This window comes from Andrena cerasifolii, chromosome 4, assembly GCF_050908995.1.
Source record: "Andrena cerasifolii isolate SP2316 chromosome 4, iyAndCera1_principal, whole genome shotgun sequence".
Classification (NCBI taxonomy): Eukaryota; Metazoa; Arthropoda; class Insecta; order Hymenoptera; family Andrenidae; genus Andrena; species Andrena cerasifolii.
The window spans coordinates 19,170,994-19,190,592 of record NC_135121.1 but is presented as its reverse complement, the minus strand read 5'-3'; the positions used below and the strand labels follow the sequence as shown (position 1 = coordinate 19,190,592).

At 43.1% G+C, this 19,599-nt stretch overlaps 1 protein-coding gene across 4 annotated transcripts in view; it reads right to left on the bottom strand.

Moving 5' to 3' along the window:
• The window catches only part of LOC143368119 (neural cell adhesion molecule 2), a 384,831-nt gene that overhangs the window by 69,083 nt on the left and 296,149 nt on the right, over positions 1-19,599 (bottom strand). For all 4 annotated transcript variants that reach the window (XM_076810482.1, XM_076810483.1, XM_076810481.1 and 1 more), the window contains 3 exons: positions 15,190-15,322; positions 5,043-5,251; positions 1,528-1,644 (listed from right to left, as the gene is read on the bottom strand). In XM_076810482.1, coding sequence (XP_076666597.1) covers positions 1,528-1,644; positions 5,043-5,251; positions 15,190-15,322 — 459 coding nt within the window. The remainder of the gene's footprint in view (positions 1-1,527; positions 1,645-5,042; positions 5,252-15,189; positions 15,323-19,599) is intronic.

The following is a 19,599-nucleotide window of genomic DNA, read 5'->3' as shown; positions in this document are numbered from 1 at the left end:
CGTAACGTAAACCCGTTTTTGTTGGTACCGTAATGCGATTTCAGGGGGTGAAATCACCCCGTGAAAAAATGTAGAACTCCCTTTTTCGTGGAATATCTCAAGAACGGCGAGAGATATCGAAAAGAAGTTTAAACAGAAGTTGCATCTTTTTTTATATCTACCAAACTGCGTAAAAATAATTATAAAAAAAATCGATACTTTTCAAGTTATCATTTTTCTCTATTTATTTACCTACTTTTTCTCTATTTATTTTCCAATTTTTTCTCTATTCATTTACTTTTTTCTATTTATTTACCTCTTTTTTTCTCTAATTTATTCACCTAGTTTTCTCTATTTATTTACCTATTTTTCTCTATTTATTTATCACCACCAATCCTTAAGGGAGTACTCTAAATAATGTAATTATTGTCCGTTTTTCATCGCCGTCTTAGGGAATTTACTTAGCAAAAACTATAAGTTTATACTAGCTGGAGTTTTTCCTGCATATTAAGGTATGTTTGAAGTAATACTTCGATTTTTTTGCACAGCTTTATCGCAAGCTTCTGCAAAAAAAAAATTTCCGACGGGCGTTTATGTATGTGGGAACTGTTCTGGTTATCCAAAATGGAAAAACTAAGGTTCATTTTTTTATTATGTTTGTCGCTATGGTTGGAACCTCGAATGAGTTTCTGTCTTGTAAAAAATTAATTCTACAGAACGAAAACAGCTAAATTTATCAGCAAAAATCGAACATTTTTTTCAGAATGCTGTCATTCTGCGTATTTTTATTCTTAGGGAGCCTCTGTGGTTCCAACCATAACGGCAAACATAATAAAGAACATAAACGTTAGTTTTTCCATTTTGGACGACTAGAACAGTTCCCACATCAACGCCTGTCGAAAAAGAACTTTTTTAAGAACTACCGACTATACATATGTATATGTGCGATAAAGAAGTCCAAAAAAATTCTGAGTATCACTTCAAACATACCTTAATATGCAGGCAAAAAGCCAGATATTCTTGTTAAATAAATTCCCAAAGATGGCGTTGAAAGACGGGCAGTTACACTAGAATACCCCCTTAATTCGATAATTATTTTTACGCAGTTTTGTAGGTATACGCCTAACATCCTTCGTGAGTATTAAATTAGTTACGTAAAAAGTATTCCTTTATAAACCCTCGCACCTAAAGAAACCCTCTAAATCTTCCGATAAGCTACACCCTCGACGCGGCACAACGATAAACAGCGAAGCCAAAAAACCCTTTTTAAATCCTCGAACGCAATAGGAATCTAAATCTCGGGAGGAGTGCCACCCGAAGCACTAAAACGTGGTACGCAGCACAATACATGGATCGATAGCGAGGGGGTGAGGAACGAAACGAAACGACTGCAGCCGCAGAAAAGGCGGCGGGGGGGGTGGGACGGGCGAAGGAATCGAAGGGTGGCGCAGAAGAGACAATATTCAAAAATGAAAAGGGGAGTCGCGGCGGATAGAGCGCGAAAGGGGTAAAGGGACAAATAGGGCAATGTCGAAGGGGGGTACTCACCACCAGCGGCGACGCAGGTAATATTCAGGGAGGCACCCTCGCTGTACGGGCCCAGCACGTAATAGGGGATATGAGATCTTCCGTCTTCGTCCAATATGCTGAGCTGCTCCGGCGGTACTGTAATAATTTTGCACAATAAGATCGACCGCCCTTCCTTCTTTTCCACGGGGCACGCCACCGCCCACCCCTCGTCGTTCCGGCGAACGACGGGGACGAGGTGGCCTCTGCAGGGGCGAATCAATTTGCGCGGCGACGAATTACCCTCCGAGCGGTCGCGGTGTGCGTGTCCTCTGCCAGACACGTCGGGCTGGAAGCATTCTTATCTGGCTGGCCGTTACCACCCCTCCCCCGTGGCGCGCTTAAGTGCCCGCGAGACGCTTATGATATGCAAATTGTTTTTCCCGTGCTAGACGCGCGGAATTGAAACTGACTTAGATAAAGGAACGCTCCTCTTGGCATGCAAGATCGACCGAACGAGTGGGAGCCGCTTTCTGGGGAATAACGGGGGTGGTTTCAGTGTCCTGGGATTTCGAGGCGGAGGGACGATAATTCGTTAGTGTTCCCGGGATTTATGAAAGGAGAGATATATACACGTGGGTGTCCGTAGTTTTCCAAGCGTTATATGACTGCACGCAGGAGTATTCGATGTTTTTGATGAATGGTAGACGTGGCTATTCAGCGTTAGTTATTATTATTCAACAGGGGCATTCGGTGATTCTGTATACTTGCGCCGTGGCAGTCTCGCGGAGCCAATTAATTAAAGGAGCCGAAGGAAGCGAAATTATTTCGGGCAAGATCGAGTAAGATTCGCCAGCGGCAGAGGGAGTTTACTTATCGATATCGTCGGTGTACTGATCTCGACAAGAGAGATCGCCGATCTAATTTCGCATTTCCCGTAATTCCCAGGCGACTTTCAGATAAAACTCCCTCTTAATCGTGGCTCGCTGAACCGTGGATCCGGGTCAAGAAGGCTGGATCCACTCTCTGTTTGTTCAAGCTAATCGCGGAAAGCCTCGATCAACTCTGAGAAATCCGATGGGGGGGCGCGGCGGGCGGAGGGGTGGAGAGAAGGTAGGCAGGCGGAAGAAGAGCGACAGAGGGTGAAGAAATGGCGAGCGTCGGAGGCGTTGAGCAAGTAGAAAGAGGCGTAAGAGGAATTATCGAACCAACAGAAATGGGGAGAACGACAGACGAGGCGAGAGGCAGAAGTGTGTAAGAGAAATGGACGAAAAAGCAGGAAATAAGAATATTTTGCGTGCAGCTTGGCGTACGGAGAATAAATGGGGCGGAGAGGTAATCGAGGCGGAGGATGCAATTTATATGCGATTTTTTCCAAGGCGCGGTAAAAGTGTGTAATTGCTGAGGTAAAGGAGGAAAGCAAACGATGAGGCACGAAGGAAAGGTCAGATAAGGAAACAGGGGCTGAGAAGGAAAGACGAGGAATTTGTAATACGAAGCTGTGGGGTGTATTAACTGTACAGGCGGAGATAAAAATTATTCTTTCGTAGGGTGGAGCTTAAAAGATAAAAAAAATTAAATATTTTTTATAGGTCTTGCCACCCTGATTTGCTCCTTTAGATATGCAAACACTATATAAAAAGCTTTGGACAATACATTCTTATGTTTAGTAGGGTGGCCCGTATTTATACGCGTCGAATTTTTTTTTTTGTATTTCTTTGCTCTCACCCCCTAGAACGGTCCCATTTGATAATAAAAATAGTTCCTGAAAGGGTTGATTGCAATCAGAGAACAGGAAAGGGTGCCGGTCAGGCGTTAAAGTTTAGAATTCATCAATAGTTTGAATTTTAAGAATTTCTCAAAAATGGTAAGCCCTATCGAAATTTTGTTCAACTAATATTAAAAGAGCATTCAATTTTCTACGATTACTGTATATATAATTTTTTCGTGCGTCCAACCATTTTTTGGGTAATAGCGTTTGAATATAGAGAAATCTGCACTACGCGTGTATAGACAATACGTCACGCTGTACTGGTGGAACGCGTAAAGTGCGGATCTCTCTATATTCAAACGCTATTATCTAAAAAATGGTTGGACGCACGAAAAAAATTATATATACAGTAATTATAGAGAATTGAATGCTCTTTTAATATTATTTGAAGAAAATTTCGATAGGTCTTACCATTTTTGAGAAATTCTTCAAATTCAAACAATTGATGAATTTTAAACTTTAAGGCCTGGTTGGCACCTTTTCCTGTTGTCTGATTCAAATAATCTCTTTCGGGGACTAGTTTTTTTATAAAATGGAACTATATTAGGGGGTGAGAGCAAAAGAAATCGCAGGTTGAAAATAATGGCCACCCTAATATTTAGGAGTAGCCCAAGTGAGTAAAAGATTATAGAAATTCTGAAAATTCAAAACTTAATGGCCGTACTTTAATTTATACATTTACATTTATATTTGATAATTTGTTAGATTTATTGTTCACAGATTCTCAGATATCAGACAGTGTCTGTTTAGACTAATTGTTTTAATTAATTATCCGTCAGGTGGGGCACAACGATGCCTTTCCTCAGTTTCTATTTTCCTTAGTGAACAAATGAATGCATTTGAAAAAATGTATAACGTTCCATGCCCTTCCATATAATTACCATGCACATTGGAAATTTCACCATCATTAAAGTACATAAACTGTGCTCATATTCTGCTTGATTTTCTTCTGCATGAAAAGGAACAAATTGAGATGGTGAGAAGCTGATATTTTCATAGTGGAAAAATAAGCTCCACCCTATTCTTCCTGCTTCTCGTGTTCTTTTTATAATAGGTACATCCGTGGAAGCTTCTGCGCGCCGGTGTTTGCCCGCGAAGGGAATCGGCGGGGATAAAGGACGAATGTAAAGGGTCACGGGGGATTCGCGGAGACAAGTGGACGGTAGGAAGAAATCTCCGCATTAAAAGAAAGGAATACGTGGAACAATATGAGCGGGGAAATGGAAGAGGGAACAGCGAATAAAACGAATGCAAATCCTCGAATCGAAGACCTTCCACGATGGAAGCAAGACCGCGAAATAATGAAATGGGACGACGCTGGTCGAAGAACCGAACGGAGCGCTGGAAGAGTGGGCGCGTCGAGTAAAGGCGCGGGGAACTAAGTAAAGACAAATCCAGAAATATTGCATTATCGCGTCGAGGGGAAAGTAATGGACACAGAAGGCTGAAAGTGTGGGCAGGGGGAAGGGCGAAAAGATTAATGGGCAACGAAACAGACGGACGCAGGGGACGAACGTGGTGCGCGTTTCTGCGAGGAATACAGGTAGGGCGGGGGAGAGGATCAAAGGACTCTCTGCGAGGTAGCGAAAAAAAGAAGGAACGGAAGGAAGGGCAAGCATGAAAGAATTGTAAAATAACAAGGTCCGCGAACTTCGTCGAGGAGAGACTGTATGTTAAAGATGGAAAGAATAACTTTTAAGTAGTGGATATCGACGAGAGGTCAGGCAGGGGTTGTAGGCGTGGCAGGGAGAAAGGGAAGCAGGGATCAGATCCTCTGAACACTCACTGATCACTGTGAGATTGACTTTGCTGTTCCTGGTCGGCGACTGCTTGAAATCGACCCTGCATCTGTAGACGGCTGCGTCGATCTCACGGACGTTCTCGAGGGTGAGCTTCGCGGGCTGCTCCGAGTATCTGAAGAAGGCACGTTTGTCGAGGCTGATATCCTGCCAGTGTTTTCCTTGTTCCAGGTTGCTCTGTCCCCTCGTGTCGAAACTGCAAACATTCGGCGGACGGTGTGTTAGTGCAACGGTGGGAAGGGGTAGAATGGGGTGGAATGACAAATTTCGGAGCTGGCGCGGGGAGCGATACTCTCGACCCACGATTCAAACGGTTTTCAGAAGTGGTTGGCGGGAATAAATAATGCGGGGGTAGTTTGTTGGCTCATGAACCGTTGCTGTTCGTAGTTCCGCGCCATGCTCGCTTTATCGGTGGCCAGATTTCGTATTTTCGCGGACGTAGGGAAAGTGGGGCAGTGGACTCGATATTCCTCTGTGAGAAAAGCGAAGGGGTTAAATTTTCTGGTGGACTCAGCGGAGAAGAGAAAAGCAGCCGGGCTCCTAAGAAGAGGATAGACTCATTCCACTATTCCCGTTGCGTCTCTCCTTATCAAGCAGACATCATAACTGTTATAAGACAAATTTTAAAAGTTATGGTATAAGAGTTAATATTAATTCATTAAATGATTTTGCTTACGAATAACCATTATAAATGATTAAAATTGTTTTGATTATCGGTAATCATTATCGATGGGAAATATTTAATTTTGGTTACGAGTAAACGCTATCGATAACCGAAATTTTATTTTGCTTACCCCTAACCAATAGCGACGGCAAATTCTGTTTCTGGTTACATTCGATCATTGTCAATTATTGTTATTAACATTACTGATAATTAGTATTCACAGCCAACATTAAACGAACTTAATTACGAAACATATTCTATTACTGGTAGCAAAAATAGTTTTAATTATTCGTAGTGGTTAGTCGCAATCGGAAGAATTAAAAATTAATATTTTTTAATCATTTCATTTCTTGAGAAGTTTCGTTGAGATTTAACGACAACTGGCTTCTATTTAAATGAAAATCAATTTTTACTTAATGACTTCTTTCCAATATTTTTGTAAAGTAATTTATCTTGCATTTCTGTTATCAAACCGTTCGGTGTGATTATTATTTCTATCAATTCCGCCACCCAATAAATAGACGAGGAGAACGATTCGTTTCTCGACGCAACGATTTAAAAGTTTCTAAGGTATCGTGCGAACGGGACAGCTACTTTCGCATCGATAGGTCGATGGACGTCACGGAGTGTCTTCCTCGATTCGAGCCTGAAAGGGTGGGGGCCGTCGGACGAAACTTTCATATTGCCTGCGCTAAACTCTCGCGAAACGATCAATCCGGGAAATACGTTTGAAAGGTGGGCGAGAGGGGGATGGTTATCAAAGAAAAGCACAGAGTCACGCGAGATACTGCAGACACTTTACCATCTAATATCTTGCTTTTACGCGACGGCTACTTTTATTACGATCGCTGCTGCCGCGCAACAGCGACGGGATCTTTTAACTAAATTTATGGGGTATCGACGGCGCGAGAGCTTCTTAAGGGGATCAAAGCACCGTCTACCTCCGCCTTAAAGGAATTTTTCCAACGAGTTATTTACATTTTCCTTGCTCCTCCCTTTTTTACACCCTCTGCATCGCGACGCGTATCGTCTAACGACCCCATGAGCACGCGCCGTCGAATATTGAATAAAGGCGAGCTGCCTTTTTCTTCCAACTAAGTGATTAGTTTCTTAAGTTATTAATGTGCTCAATTAATTTATAAGCACATCGAGAAATTCAAGAATTTAATAGCGATGGAACACTGTAGGAATGGTACCAAGGTTTTAGCTGCTCATGAATTTGAATCGACGAATTTCGATAATACAGGAGAAAGATAAATTTGATTGGTTCGCGCTGGGGGTTGCGTTCACCCTCGAATTTCTATTTACCTCGGTGATTAACCACAACCGTTTCTCCTATCTCAAGACACATGTGCCCGCGACATTTGCCACGTGAATTCCATTTCCTCCTGTAATCAGCGCGAAGCACACGCCGTCAGCGTTATTATGCGCGCCATTTGTTACGGGGGCGGTTATCACGGAATTTTTTAAAACGTTTACGAGCGAGTCCCAGCGGCGGATGTACCTTTTGTCCCATTGCTGCGGTGTTTTTCCCATTCCCGAGCCCCTTCGTCGCCCACCAACCGCTCACCCCCCATCCGCATTCCCGCGGATGTTAATTTCAGAAAAATTCCCAAAACGGTCGCCAGCTCCGAAAAGCATGCCAAACTGGCCCCGGTAATTTGGAAAAATGTCCAGACAAAGCTGGCAATCTCGAGAAGCATCTGACTTCGAGAACGAACAGTGCGAGGAAAATTATAAAAGAATCAGAGGTGGTAGGATTGAAAATTAAAAACTAATTGAGGACCTTGCAGCAACAGGGCCCAGCATCTTTACCACCTGCAGTAAATTAGAAAAAAGTGTTTATAAAAATATTGCTTTGTCTTAACATTGAAAAGAGAGCACTAATTAAAAAATATACATTTTCACACAATAAGTAGTAGAGATCGAATTAATAAGTTTTTGTTTTTAGTTTTCACGGGTGGAGGTTCAAAATTTGCGATAAATCGCTCATTTGAGCGTGCGATTTGCATCGACTTTTTTTTCATTTTGCACGTCGTAACTAAGAAACTGTAAAAGAAAGCAGCTGCACCCCTTTTGCGGCGAGGTTCTCAATTACCACGTGCACGATGATTCTAAAATACCTAACACATTTTACCACCGCTAGCTGCTCGTTCGTTAACGCGTGACAGATTTCATTGCGTCGCCAAATAAAGGATTTCGATGGCAACATTCGAGGCTCGATTATCGCGACACTGGGCAAAGTTACCATCGATGAGTTTCGCGGTTAAACTGAATTCGGCCCGTTCGAGCTTATTAGTTCCAGCCAATCGGAGTTCGTAACCAAATTAGCCCCACCCCGCGAGATCCGCGGGATTACCAAGCTGACCGTAAAATTAACCGAATAACCAAACTCAATTTTTAACAGGTTCCCGGTCGCCGTTTGATCTCGTCCCCGATTTCGCCGCGCAAACCAATTATTCCGGCGTCACGCGTTAAAGTTCACGGTTAATTGCATCGCGGACGCGAAGCGCGCGCTTTGAACCACCGGAAGCACGTGCACGCTGAAAGGGTGGCGCCCTGGGGGCACGCGCGGCACACGTTCGCCCTATACCGTTTCTTTAATGTCCACGTATTAACTCGGAATCCTGTAATTGGACGAGAATTTTCAGATGTCGCTGCGTAATTTCCCGGCCGTCGGGCGAAACGCAAATTGGATTAAAATTTTAGCGCAGTTCTGCTGCTTATAGCTGATGGGGTTTTTAAAAAAGCGCGACTGTAAACAATTCTACACCGATCACAAGTGGAATTTGGTGCAACGTATTGTTTATCGTTAGGTTACGGGCCGTTGTTAAATTAGGTAGTTAAGATTGTATATTCCAACCCCCTCCCCGAATCCGCACGTAATATTTTTACATTGCATTTTTTCAGTTATGAAAATTCATTTAAAGGTTATATAACTCGGTTTCATGTACGCAACGAAACCTCGGTTTTCAGGCTACTCATATTGAAAATTAAGTAGGTTACAAAAATATTACGTAAGATGCTACCTGATACACACCCTCTCCTCCCCCTCGAAGGAAACCTAAGAAATTCGCAAACCCCCCTCCCTCGAGCCTTTCGTATTTTAAGGACGACCTCTTACCTCGTGCTTTCTTTTTATTCAATTGATTGTTTTTCGTATTTTCAATGGCGCCATTGGAAATATCGCTCTCCTAGCCACGAGTGATCGAGAGTCGTAAATTGGTGTAATACAGGAGGCGTGTTACTTATGCACCCCGAGAAATAGTGGCTCGTTCATAATTTCAGTCTGACAATGAGATACCTTTAAGCTCGGTGCAATTCATATATCAACTGGCGGTTGGAGGGTCTGGCTGTGGTGGAGGATCCGAAGGGAGGAAGGTGAATCGAAACTGTACTACTTCTTGATACGACATCACTGAAGAAAATCGAAAAATGGAGGGTAAAAGGTGTCACGAAAAGTACTCTTGATAAATAACCCCCGTTTATCTTTAACTGCAAAACCAAGATAGTTCGAATAAAAAGAATTACATCTTGAAATTTATACGTCCTAGTTCAAGGGTTGCTCGAATAAGTCAATGACACCAGCATAATACTTAAACTGTAAAAATATAAGCTTGAAACATCCTATTCACCAACACCAGAGTTGAGCATTAACTAAATAAAAAATTATTTAAATAATGGATCAAATAACAGTTACTTTAACTTTTAGATTATTTAGATTATTAGATTTAAGAATTTTTTTTATTCGACGAGTAAAGTTAATTTTTTATTTATCTAGCATTTCAATTTGAACGTCTAATAAATTTTTCAACTTCAACTGCAACTTCGACTTTGACTTTAATTTTAACTTTATTCGACGTTCAAATTGAAACGCTCGACGAATAAAAGAATTCATTTTATTCGTTGAATAAATTCTCGTCGAATAACAAAATCAACTTTACTCGACGCATGACGAATAATTCTTTTAACTTTCATTCAATATTCGAAATTTCATTTAAATAAAAATTTTGCCTATCTCTGACCACCACTGCATAGGTCACTATCATTCTGCTTCCCACCAATTTCAAATTCTAACACCACCCTTCCCCCCTCTCTTCGTTCGAATCATCAACAGAAGCACTATGCACACATCTCAATTCGCCCCCATGACGAGGCTTTAAGGCAGCAACAAGAAACGAATAAAGAAGCGAGTAAAATGCTCGGAGGCAGCGAGCTTGCCGCCAAACAAGCCGGACTGTTAAACGAAGGGAAACTCTGCGCTGCCGCTGTGGAACTTGCAACCCCTTTACCGCGTATCGGCGTAGCTTGCGCCTAAGGGAAGGGACGCATAAAAGTGCAAGGCGGAGGAGATATAAGGCGGCTGTTTATCCCATTCGGTGCACACACGCAACAAGGGGGGTAGTATAAGAATTCCCAGCTCCACAGAAGTCTTGTGCGTGCTGAAATAAACACTCGCGAGGCGGGACGAGGGCGAGACGAGCTCCCGGTTTAATAAAACTACGGGTTTCCGGTGTTAGAGGACGGGGTGATGGACGTATTACTTACACGCAGGGAACGGTGATATGACGGCCATAATTCTTGCGTCGCGATCCTTGCGACCCATGAATATGCGGCGGGGGATCGAACAGGGGCTGGGGGAGGGGGTGTGGGCTGAAAGCAATTCATTTTATGGACGTTTAACCCTAGTAGTCGGCAAGAACACTGTGGCTAAAGCCACCGAACATTTATGAAATTAAACGTCGCCATGCATGGAGTGCTCCGTCGCGAGACGACCACGGAAGGGATTACTCCAGGCTGAAGGAGACACGGGAAGAGACGGGATTATTGGCGAGCATGCACACGGAGGGTGGGAAAGAGGAATATAGATGTAGGGGGAGGCGCGGAGCATTGCTTGATGAAATTGTTGCTTCGACCTTTGTATTTCTTGGGTTGTAATTTAATTTAGAATGGAGCTTATTAAAAGTACTGTGGGTAATAGAAGAACGCGGGACTCCTAGTAAAATTAATGTAGATATCGCGAGATGATATTTCTACGAGCAATTCTGTATAAATAATAAGAAAGACGGTGAGTGGGCAGTTTTATGCGTCAACGATTACTGTTAGTCTTATGGGAGCGATTCTAAGTTATCATTCTGAATTAAATATTAAGATCGCAATCTCTGAAGTGCCTGCAGGTGGGTATCGCGTGCAATCTGGATTTTTAACACAGAGGCACGATACTACGTTCTCAAGAGCGGAAGCATCGCGATCGAGGGAAGAAGGGGAGACAAGGTATCCAATTCGCTGCACGAAATTCTAGTAATGGAGAGAACAACTATATAGCCCGGGAGGACGTGCTAACGGAAATAGTAGGTGCAGGGAAGTCGAGCGCCTCCGTCTTTTATAACTACGGCGAAAAAGATGGGATTTCTGCTTCTCCTCGTTTCCATGCATAAAGTCGCGATAGCAACGTTGGGGCGCGCAGGTGGGATACAGAGATGGCGGAGACATCAAAGGATTCTATACGTATCTAGCCATTTGATCGAGCTTCCTTATGATCCTCTGTTAATTCAATTTCGAAGGGATTTACATTCACCTTGAATAAAATTTCTGTATCTCGCAGCTCCGCGTATAATTCCATGTCTTCGCACTGCAATTCTGCGATTTCAGAGTGGGACACAGATCTACGAGGTTCTATAGACCTCCGCTATGTCTACGCTAGTTCCACTATAATTCTACAATACATATATTCCACTATAGCTCTACTTCTATACCACTTCCACCCTAATCTCGAAATTCTCCTACAATAATTCCCCAGCCGTTTTACACCTCCACGATCCCGCCATCGCCAAAGCGCCCTCTCCGAAATTACCTTCACTTCTTCAGCCTCGTAGCTTCATACTCCCGGAGTCATGCGGGCCCAACTTCTACCGCTGGCCTACTTTCGCGGCGCCACGTTCAAGTGTCCCCACAAATCTATACCCACACACTTTCATAACGTCCCACTCCGCAGACCCCACACCCTTCTGTCAACCCCACACCTCCCAGCCCTTGAGCAGCAATCCGTCAGACATCCCCCGTTCAATTCCACGGCCTCCACCTGACCCTATTGCCGCGAAAGGACACACACCGTCGCGTTACTCTCGAGTTTATCGCCCCGTACGAAACAAACTGTCCACACCGCCCGCACAGCCGCGGCATTGTCCCCGGCGACACTGTGCCGTATTGTCCCGGCACATTGTAGAACGCGCGCACGTCACGCGTATCCGCGGGCTGCTTTACCGTTCCTAATAAATCCACTCATTTGACAACTATGTTGTCGCGCAGTCCCCGTACGTTCCACCTGAAATCTCGCCGACAGGTCGAACATCTGGCTGGCCATTTTTTCCCCCACCCCACCCCTCTGTTTGCACGGTCGCGTTATTACAACAAAATCGATTCGACGAGAGAGCCACGGTCAAAGCTCTGGTATACCCACGTGATTCCCGATGAAACCTATCGCGCAAATATTTGCCGATCGTAGGTGATTAAAAAAGCTGCCGGCTGTCTCTGTTAATCCGCTCCCATCTGCCGGTCCGGAGAGAAATTCTAGGATCGAGGAGAACGGGAGGAAAAGCAGATTCCAACGCGATATCGAGGCGCGATTGGATCCGGGCGAATCGCCGGGTCGAACGCGATTACCCGCCGCACCTGAGCAGGTGTCTCGAATCTTTTTTCTCCCTGTTACGGAGCGAAACGCCGCCGCGGGCGAGAGATTTGCAGCCGAGCGGAGGCCTGCGGGCTGGCTCCCTGGAACCGGTCCGCGGAGGACTTATGCACGGCTCTCCTACGTGGTTCTGGCCTGTCAAGGCTGCCAGGGACATTGTACGAACGAGTTTTCTTCGTTCCACTTTTTGATAGAGTTTCCCAGGCCGGTGGAGTGGATTTGTTGGCCGCCGGCTGGTGTCCTTTCTCCAAGCGGCAGCGAGTGATTTCGGGCGTTTTATGGCAGGCAGAATGGGGAATCGGAGTAAGTTTTTCATTGATGCTTCCGATATGCTTGAGTGATATACAGTGGTGGCCTGAAGAATGTTTAGAACTCATGTTTCTGTGTGATTGCGAAAGTAACTTAAGGGGACTAAGTAGGCAGTCGTTACCCGTGAAAGAAACACTTTCTTTTTAATGTATTTGTAAAAAAATGGAAGCAAATTCAGATGTATCCTTTTAACCAATGTTTATTATTATCATAGAGGTTAAAAAAAAGTTGGTATGAAATACACATGTGCTTTAAAAATGCTGGTGCTGACGGTTAAACATTTTAACGTTCTTCCGTGGTTTTGCTGTAATATTGGTTTTCAATTTCAAGGTGTGATTCTTGTTTGTTACATCCGCAGTTTGCCGCGCAACCAATAAAAACTAAAATTAAAACAGAATTGTTAAATTGGAGGCCGAAACGCAGCGATTATTTTAAGAAAAATTCGGTCGTGTTTGTGGGTTACTAAAAATCCGCGAGTTTTTTATTTTTTTTATGAAAAATTTCGAATTTTTACGGACCATGTAATAGGTTGCGCGGGAAGTGGCACATGTTTTATAAATCCTGTAATTTTTTCAAGTCGATCTGAACCTCCGTTCATTCGCAGATACCGCAAAATTAAGAGAAAAATAGATTCGAAAAAAACGCGTTTAAAGTTTCTGGGCAAAGACGACGCTATAAGTTACCCATATAAAAAATGGGTGATCCAAAATTACTGTTTCTGTATAAGGCGATAACCATTCACATATATTTTAAGTATATTATTAGTTTTTTTTTTTATTTCGATGGCGATATCGATGATGGCGCCCGCCAGGAGCTCTAATTTCTACAGTGGTGCAATGAATACTGTATATCTAATGCAAAAATTGATAAAATTCAGCCAATAATTGTTTGCTTGTTCTCCAAATATGTAGTAACGAAGCATAAGAAACGTTTTTACTGTATGTTGTTCAGTTTCTTTTTTTTCAATTCATGAAAATCACGTACTTTTCAAGCGTTCTGACCGGAGGGCACCCTTAAACGAGTTAATTAAAACCATTGCTCTTCTCCTGATTTTTCTGGGAATTTTTTTAACCAGTTGGGGTATTACGAATGCCAAGAGACCGTTTCTGTAGTTTTCACTTTACAAATAGTGATTTCTCATAGTCAATTATTTCTGCGAAGCACAAGCTCTTGATCAGGAAGATCAATTTCCAGCATTGAATTTAATTAGCGGAAATGGAAGTTCGGCGTACGATTGGAAGCACAGAAACCTACACCCGTTATTTCTCCACCGACGAACGAATCGAAATTAACATTTAATTTGACGTAAACGTTGGAGGCAAATGGAATCTCCGACTACGCCTTCGCCAAGAAGGGAATGCGCCGCATGTGCTGCAATGCAATTGGTTCTTTCTGCTTTGACGGTGACAGCGGTTGCAGGGAACAGAGACAATCCCCTTGAATCATAATAGCGATGCTTCCCAGCGAGATTCACGTCCGTATGCACTTTGATGTCAATGAGTTTGAGAAATATTAATTGCCCTCCTCTGCGAATAACATTTCTAACGCGACTTTTCCCTTATGTTATCCAGAGAGACTTTGATTAAACGTAACCACACGATTTACGCCGAGATCGAAAAATCCCTAAATTCAGGGATGATTTGCGTGGACTCGAATCGATTAAAATTTGAATCTCCTCCTCCTTCCTTTCATTGCTTTCTGCATTTTTACGCGACCGGTGATTTCAATGTTTTAAATTGCAGCGCTTCGTCCGATCGAATAACGTCTCCGGCGAGATTTTTCGAAAATAAGCTGGGAATTGCGGGGAAACTCGTACTACCTCTCGAGGAGACTCGAGCTCGAGGTCTGTTTAAAGAAAACGCGATATAAGGGAGGAACAGTGAAAGGTAGATAATGACCACTAGACGCGAAATTACAAACGAGAAACAAGCGCGGGGGAAATTGGCAACATTTCAGGAGTAACATTCTCTCGCTGGGAATGAATTTATGGAAAGAACGCTTCGAGAAAGTGGATTGCCCGCAATGCAGCATTTATCCCGGAAATTTCGGAACAGTACACGCTCTAAAAACATAATAAACCTTAGCGATTGCGCGAATCTTCCGACTGCTATGAAATCATATTGGCAATCCCTTTATCGGACAGAGTAATGTCGAAATGGCGATCAGGACCGACAACCGTCGCCCATCTCTTCGACGGAGTCTTTCGGTACTCCGGTTTCTGAAAATATTTGCACAGTATGACTGATCCGGTACGGTTATTCGAAAGGAGAGCACCGAGGGAATCACGTTTCTTGCAGCGTCGAGAGACCTTGATACCGTTCCAAAAGATGGGATTCTTTCCCTCGAGTTCATCTGATTTCGTTGTTTCTATTTCGTTCTCCTTTTTTCTTCGGAGTAATAGTCTGGCGGTGAGGCGTGGATGATTTAGATACCACGATGCAGCGGATGTAAGGAATGCAAGAGTGGAATTTACCTGTATATCGGCGCGTCTGCCTCCTCCTTGTACCAAATAACTAGATGCAGCTTGTCTCCAGGGACCGGCGGTTCCACGTCGCATGGTAACTGAGCAATTCCACCTGCCACTGCCTCCGCATCTATCATTGTCACTGTAATGACAAAGACGAGCCGAGAGTCAGTTATATGATATAACAAGGGAGCTCGTGGTTGTGGTTTACAACGAGTATTCTGGTTTAATGATCGAAGGGTAAGTTATAGGTGCGGTTCGTTATAGAAATTTGTCGGAAAACCGGCAGTGAAGTTTGGGATTACGGTGGCGGAGATGTATTATAATAGTTGTTTAGGATTTAGGGCGGGAGGATCGTGACGGAATTGTAGGTTCAGGTAGTTTTTATATCGTTTGGTACGGAGTTGGAGGTACTGAAAGTGGAGAAGAAAATGAGATATGAACATAGAAGCCTCTTGTTTGTATGGTAACAGAGCTGCGGGATCCGATAGCCTTCAAATTTGAGCGCTGTTTCAATTGTAATGGTCAAAACTTTGACTTTGTGTTCAAGTTCGAGTTCAAGTCCGAGATTAACCTTGACTTTGAGTTCAAGTTCGAGATTAACTTGACTTTGAGTTCAAGTTCGAGATTAAACTTGACTTGGAGTTCAAGTTCGAGTTGGATCTCGAGATTAAACTTGACTTAGAATTCAAGTTCGAGTTGGATCTCGAGATTAAACTTGACTTAGAGTTCAAGTTCGAGATTAAACTTGACTTGCAGTTCAAATTCGAGTTGGATCTCGAGATTAAACTTGACTTAGAATTCAAGTTCGAGTTGGATCTCGAGATTAAACTTGACTTAGAGTGCAAGTTCGAGATTAAACTTGACTTGGAGTTCAAGTTCGAGATTAAACTTGACTTGGAGTTCAAGTTCGAGATTAAACTTGTCTTGGAGTTCAAGTTCGAGATTAACCTTGACTTTGAGTTCAAGTTCGAGATTAACTTGACTTTGAGTTCAAGTTCGAGATTAAATTTGACTTGGAGTTCAAATTCGAGTTGGATCTCGAGATTAAACTTGACTTAGAATTCAAGTTCGAGTTGGATCTCGAGATTAAACTTGACTTAGAATTTAAGTTCGAGTTGGATCTCGAGATTAAACTTGACTTAGAGTTCAAGTTCGAGATTAAACTTGACTTGGAGTTCAAGTTCGAGATTAAACTTGACTTGGAGTTCAAGTTCGAGATTAAACTTGACTTGGAGTTCAAGTTCGAGTTGGATCTCGAGATTAAATTTGACTTGGAGTACAAGTTCTAATTTGATCTCGAAATTAACCTTGACTTCGAGTTTAAAGTTTATGTTTGACTTCGAATTGGATTTCGAGATCAATCGTAACGCCGAGTTTGAGTACCATTTCGAGATCAATCGCAACATCGAGTGCAAGCTTCAACTTTGACTAAAATTTTCTATTTCTATTTGAAACTTCAAATATTCCCACATCTTTCTATGTCACTCTGTCACGTAGATCGCACGCGAGGGTTACGTCCAATACCGCAGTTCATTACATATTTGCCTAACCAGGCTGATTAACGAGTAACGATACCGGGGTCGTTGCAGAGTTTAAAAAGAAAGTGTAATTAGGGGCATTAATCAAATGTAATTGTAGCAATTAACAGGGCCGCCCTGAAGCCACTAGTCTCTTTAGGCCGCGTGGCGAATACATAATTCTCTTTAATAATTAAACTACCGACAAATAGAGGCTAAGTGTAGCGCTACACCGAATGTACTCGTCGTTAATGACAATTACACCTAGCATAGTTGTATTCTTACGTGCATTTGCCCTCTGTAAATGCTTGCTAAGAATGTCCATCTAACCAGTGCCTAAAAGTCTAAATGTCTTAACTCCTGAAAATAAAAATCTATTTGTATAGGTAATCTTCTGTTCACGCTGTACGAACACTCGATTATCTTCGAAAGTATTCTCTGAAATATATTTATCATTCTGTAATTCTCATCCAATAGAATTTTTATAGAAATTTCTGTATTATGCACCTTCGGATAATTCTGTGTGTCTTTAGCTTCGTGTATTTTCCATTCCTACAATTCAGCAATTTCATGCAGACGTTCACGATTCTATAGAGTACTCTATTTCTACAGTATTACCATTATAACTCTCCAGTAGGTCCCCTCTACTCCTACACTGCATTTACAATAATCTCATCATGCTTCTACTACAATACCCCACCCATTTTGCACTTCAAACTCCCCTGTTGAAGCTACATAAACTACGCAACTACCGTAGGCATGCAGAACAGTGTAAGTAGATCACGTAGATCCTCCAACGCCATATAGCATTTAGTTGATTCCTTTCGCGTTCTTTTATCCTCATTTAACTATCCAGTGAAGAATCCATCAACAATCTTCCCTGCCACGACGTGCTTCTTTATCTTCGCTCGCACCTTACTTTTATCTTTTATACACTTTGTGCTTTCCTTCCTGAAATTTCAACGAGCCGGATGGTTCACCCTCTAAATTAAATAAATAATATCCGTCTCGCCCGATCCACTTATTTTTACGCTCAGTCCAGACAGTTTTCGCAAACGGCCCGCGCGATCCGCCACGGAACTGTGACAGTGACGGATTCCGCCGTGGTGACAGGCGAGAATGCTCGATTAATCTGTGACTATTGCACACAATCAATTACCACCTACAACGCGCCTCTACTTATCATTCGAAGTTGAACGAAAGACGGCGGATGGATGGATCAGCCGGCGCTGCGTTTGAAACCCGACGTCTAAGGAATTACCAGCAAGATGATTGCCTGGGCTTGATGGAAACGAACTTGAACCCTGTTAGATATCGATGATTGTCTCTAATTTAGAATTCTATCTCGCTCGAGGAGATTCAAAATCTCGACAGTCCACGTGGACAGAAGTACTACGACGTCTGCTATAACAGCAGGTCATAAAGTTGACAGAAGAAATTAAATATCATAGGGTTTGATAAGCTAGACTAACCTAAACTGGTTCTCAGACTCTATCCTTGATTAGTCACAATTGAAGCGCAGAGCAGATTGTCCCAGACCTGGGAGTGTTAAGGAAATGACTTCTGTTCTACCAGAAGACAGCGACATTATTATCAGACCCTCAAGAGATCATCTGTACTACATTCACGTGGAAGATAGATTCGCTCTATCCTTCCTCTGGATTAGCATCCCTGGATTGTATTTGCCGAGATCGATGGAGGATCTCTACTCCCTGACGATCCGCTCGATAATAGAACAGCGTGATCGGTTGAAATCATTAATACATTAACCGGAACCACCCCCGAGACCTGCTCCTTCCACGATCGCGGGCCACGCGAACAAATACTTGGCGTATTAAAACCTGTTTGCATATTCATCAGAGAAGGAATGCACTCGAGCGAGGTAACGGCTCAACGGACGCTGAATATTCTTGACAGCCACGCGAACGTGCAACGGGACGAGTTTTAATTAACGTTGCAAATTGTTCTCGACGTCGGGCTACCCGTTGCCGAGGGGGATAAGAACTTAACCTTGAAGTGTCCTCGTTTTCTTCACAGTGCTCTTTTGATCCTCCACACCTCTGCCCGGTTCACCTTAACCTTCCATATTTATCAATTAAACGGGGGCCATTTTGCGCACGCATTCATTGAGGAAAAAGTGAGCTGGGTATAGAGACGTCGAAAGTTCCAATCTGCCAGCTAATCCTCCGCGCTGCAGCTAATGGAAAGGTAATTTCCAAAGGCTTTCAGGAATGTAATTAAAGCGCTAACTTTACGTTCGACGAATCTATTACGGCTCTCAAAGACACAGGGTAACGTTAACAACTTACACCTCTTTGCACCCTGTTGAAGTAAAGACGATTGAAGAAGATACGGGTGCGCGAATGCTGAAAGGAATCAGACAGATTCCAAAATCAACCCCTCTACAATCTTCGAGTCACAAAAAGGGCCAAAGAAAGAAGAAGAAGAAGGATTACCATTTCGTTGAGCATAAAGTTCCTTCGACTCTCATAAGAGGTAACGCGTCGCTAGTTTATAAGCAGAAGGGGGTTACGATGAAGCTTTTACAGACTTTCTAACATATAAGGGAGACAATATAACACAGGCTCGAAATCACGGCCGGCGTGAACCTTTGCGGGGCCAAAAAGATGCATTTATATCGTAGATACTTCTAAATTTTATAATAATAAATATCTATCCATATATCCCCGCAAAATTGACGAGCTTTTCGCGGTCCGCGTCTCCCCTAATTTCCAAAAGGAAGAAGGATATACCTTTGCTATGATATCATGGGCCACGTATTACGTCCGAAATGGCCCATGAAACGCACGATTCCCAGGAATAATCGGACTCGCGGAACGAGGGGTAAATTCGCCGTCGCCGGTGGTGAAACAGAAGAGCAATTAATTGACGCCGCATT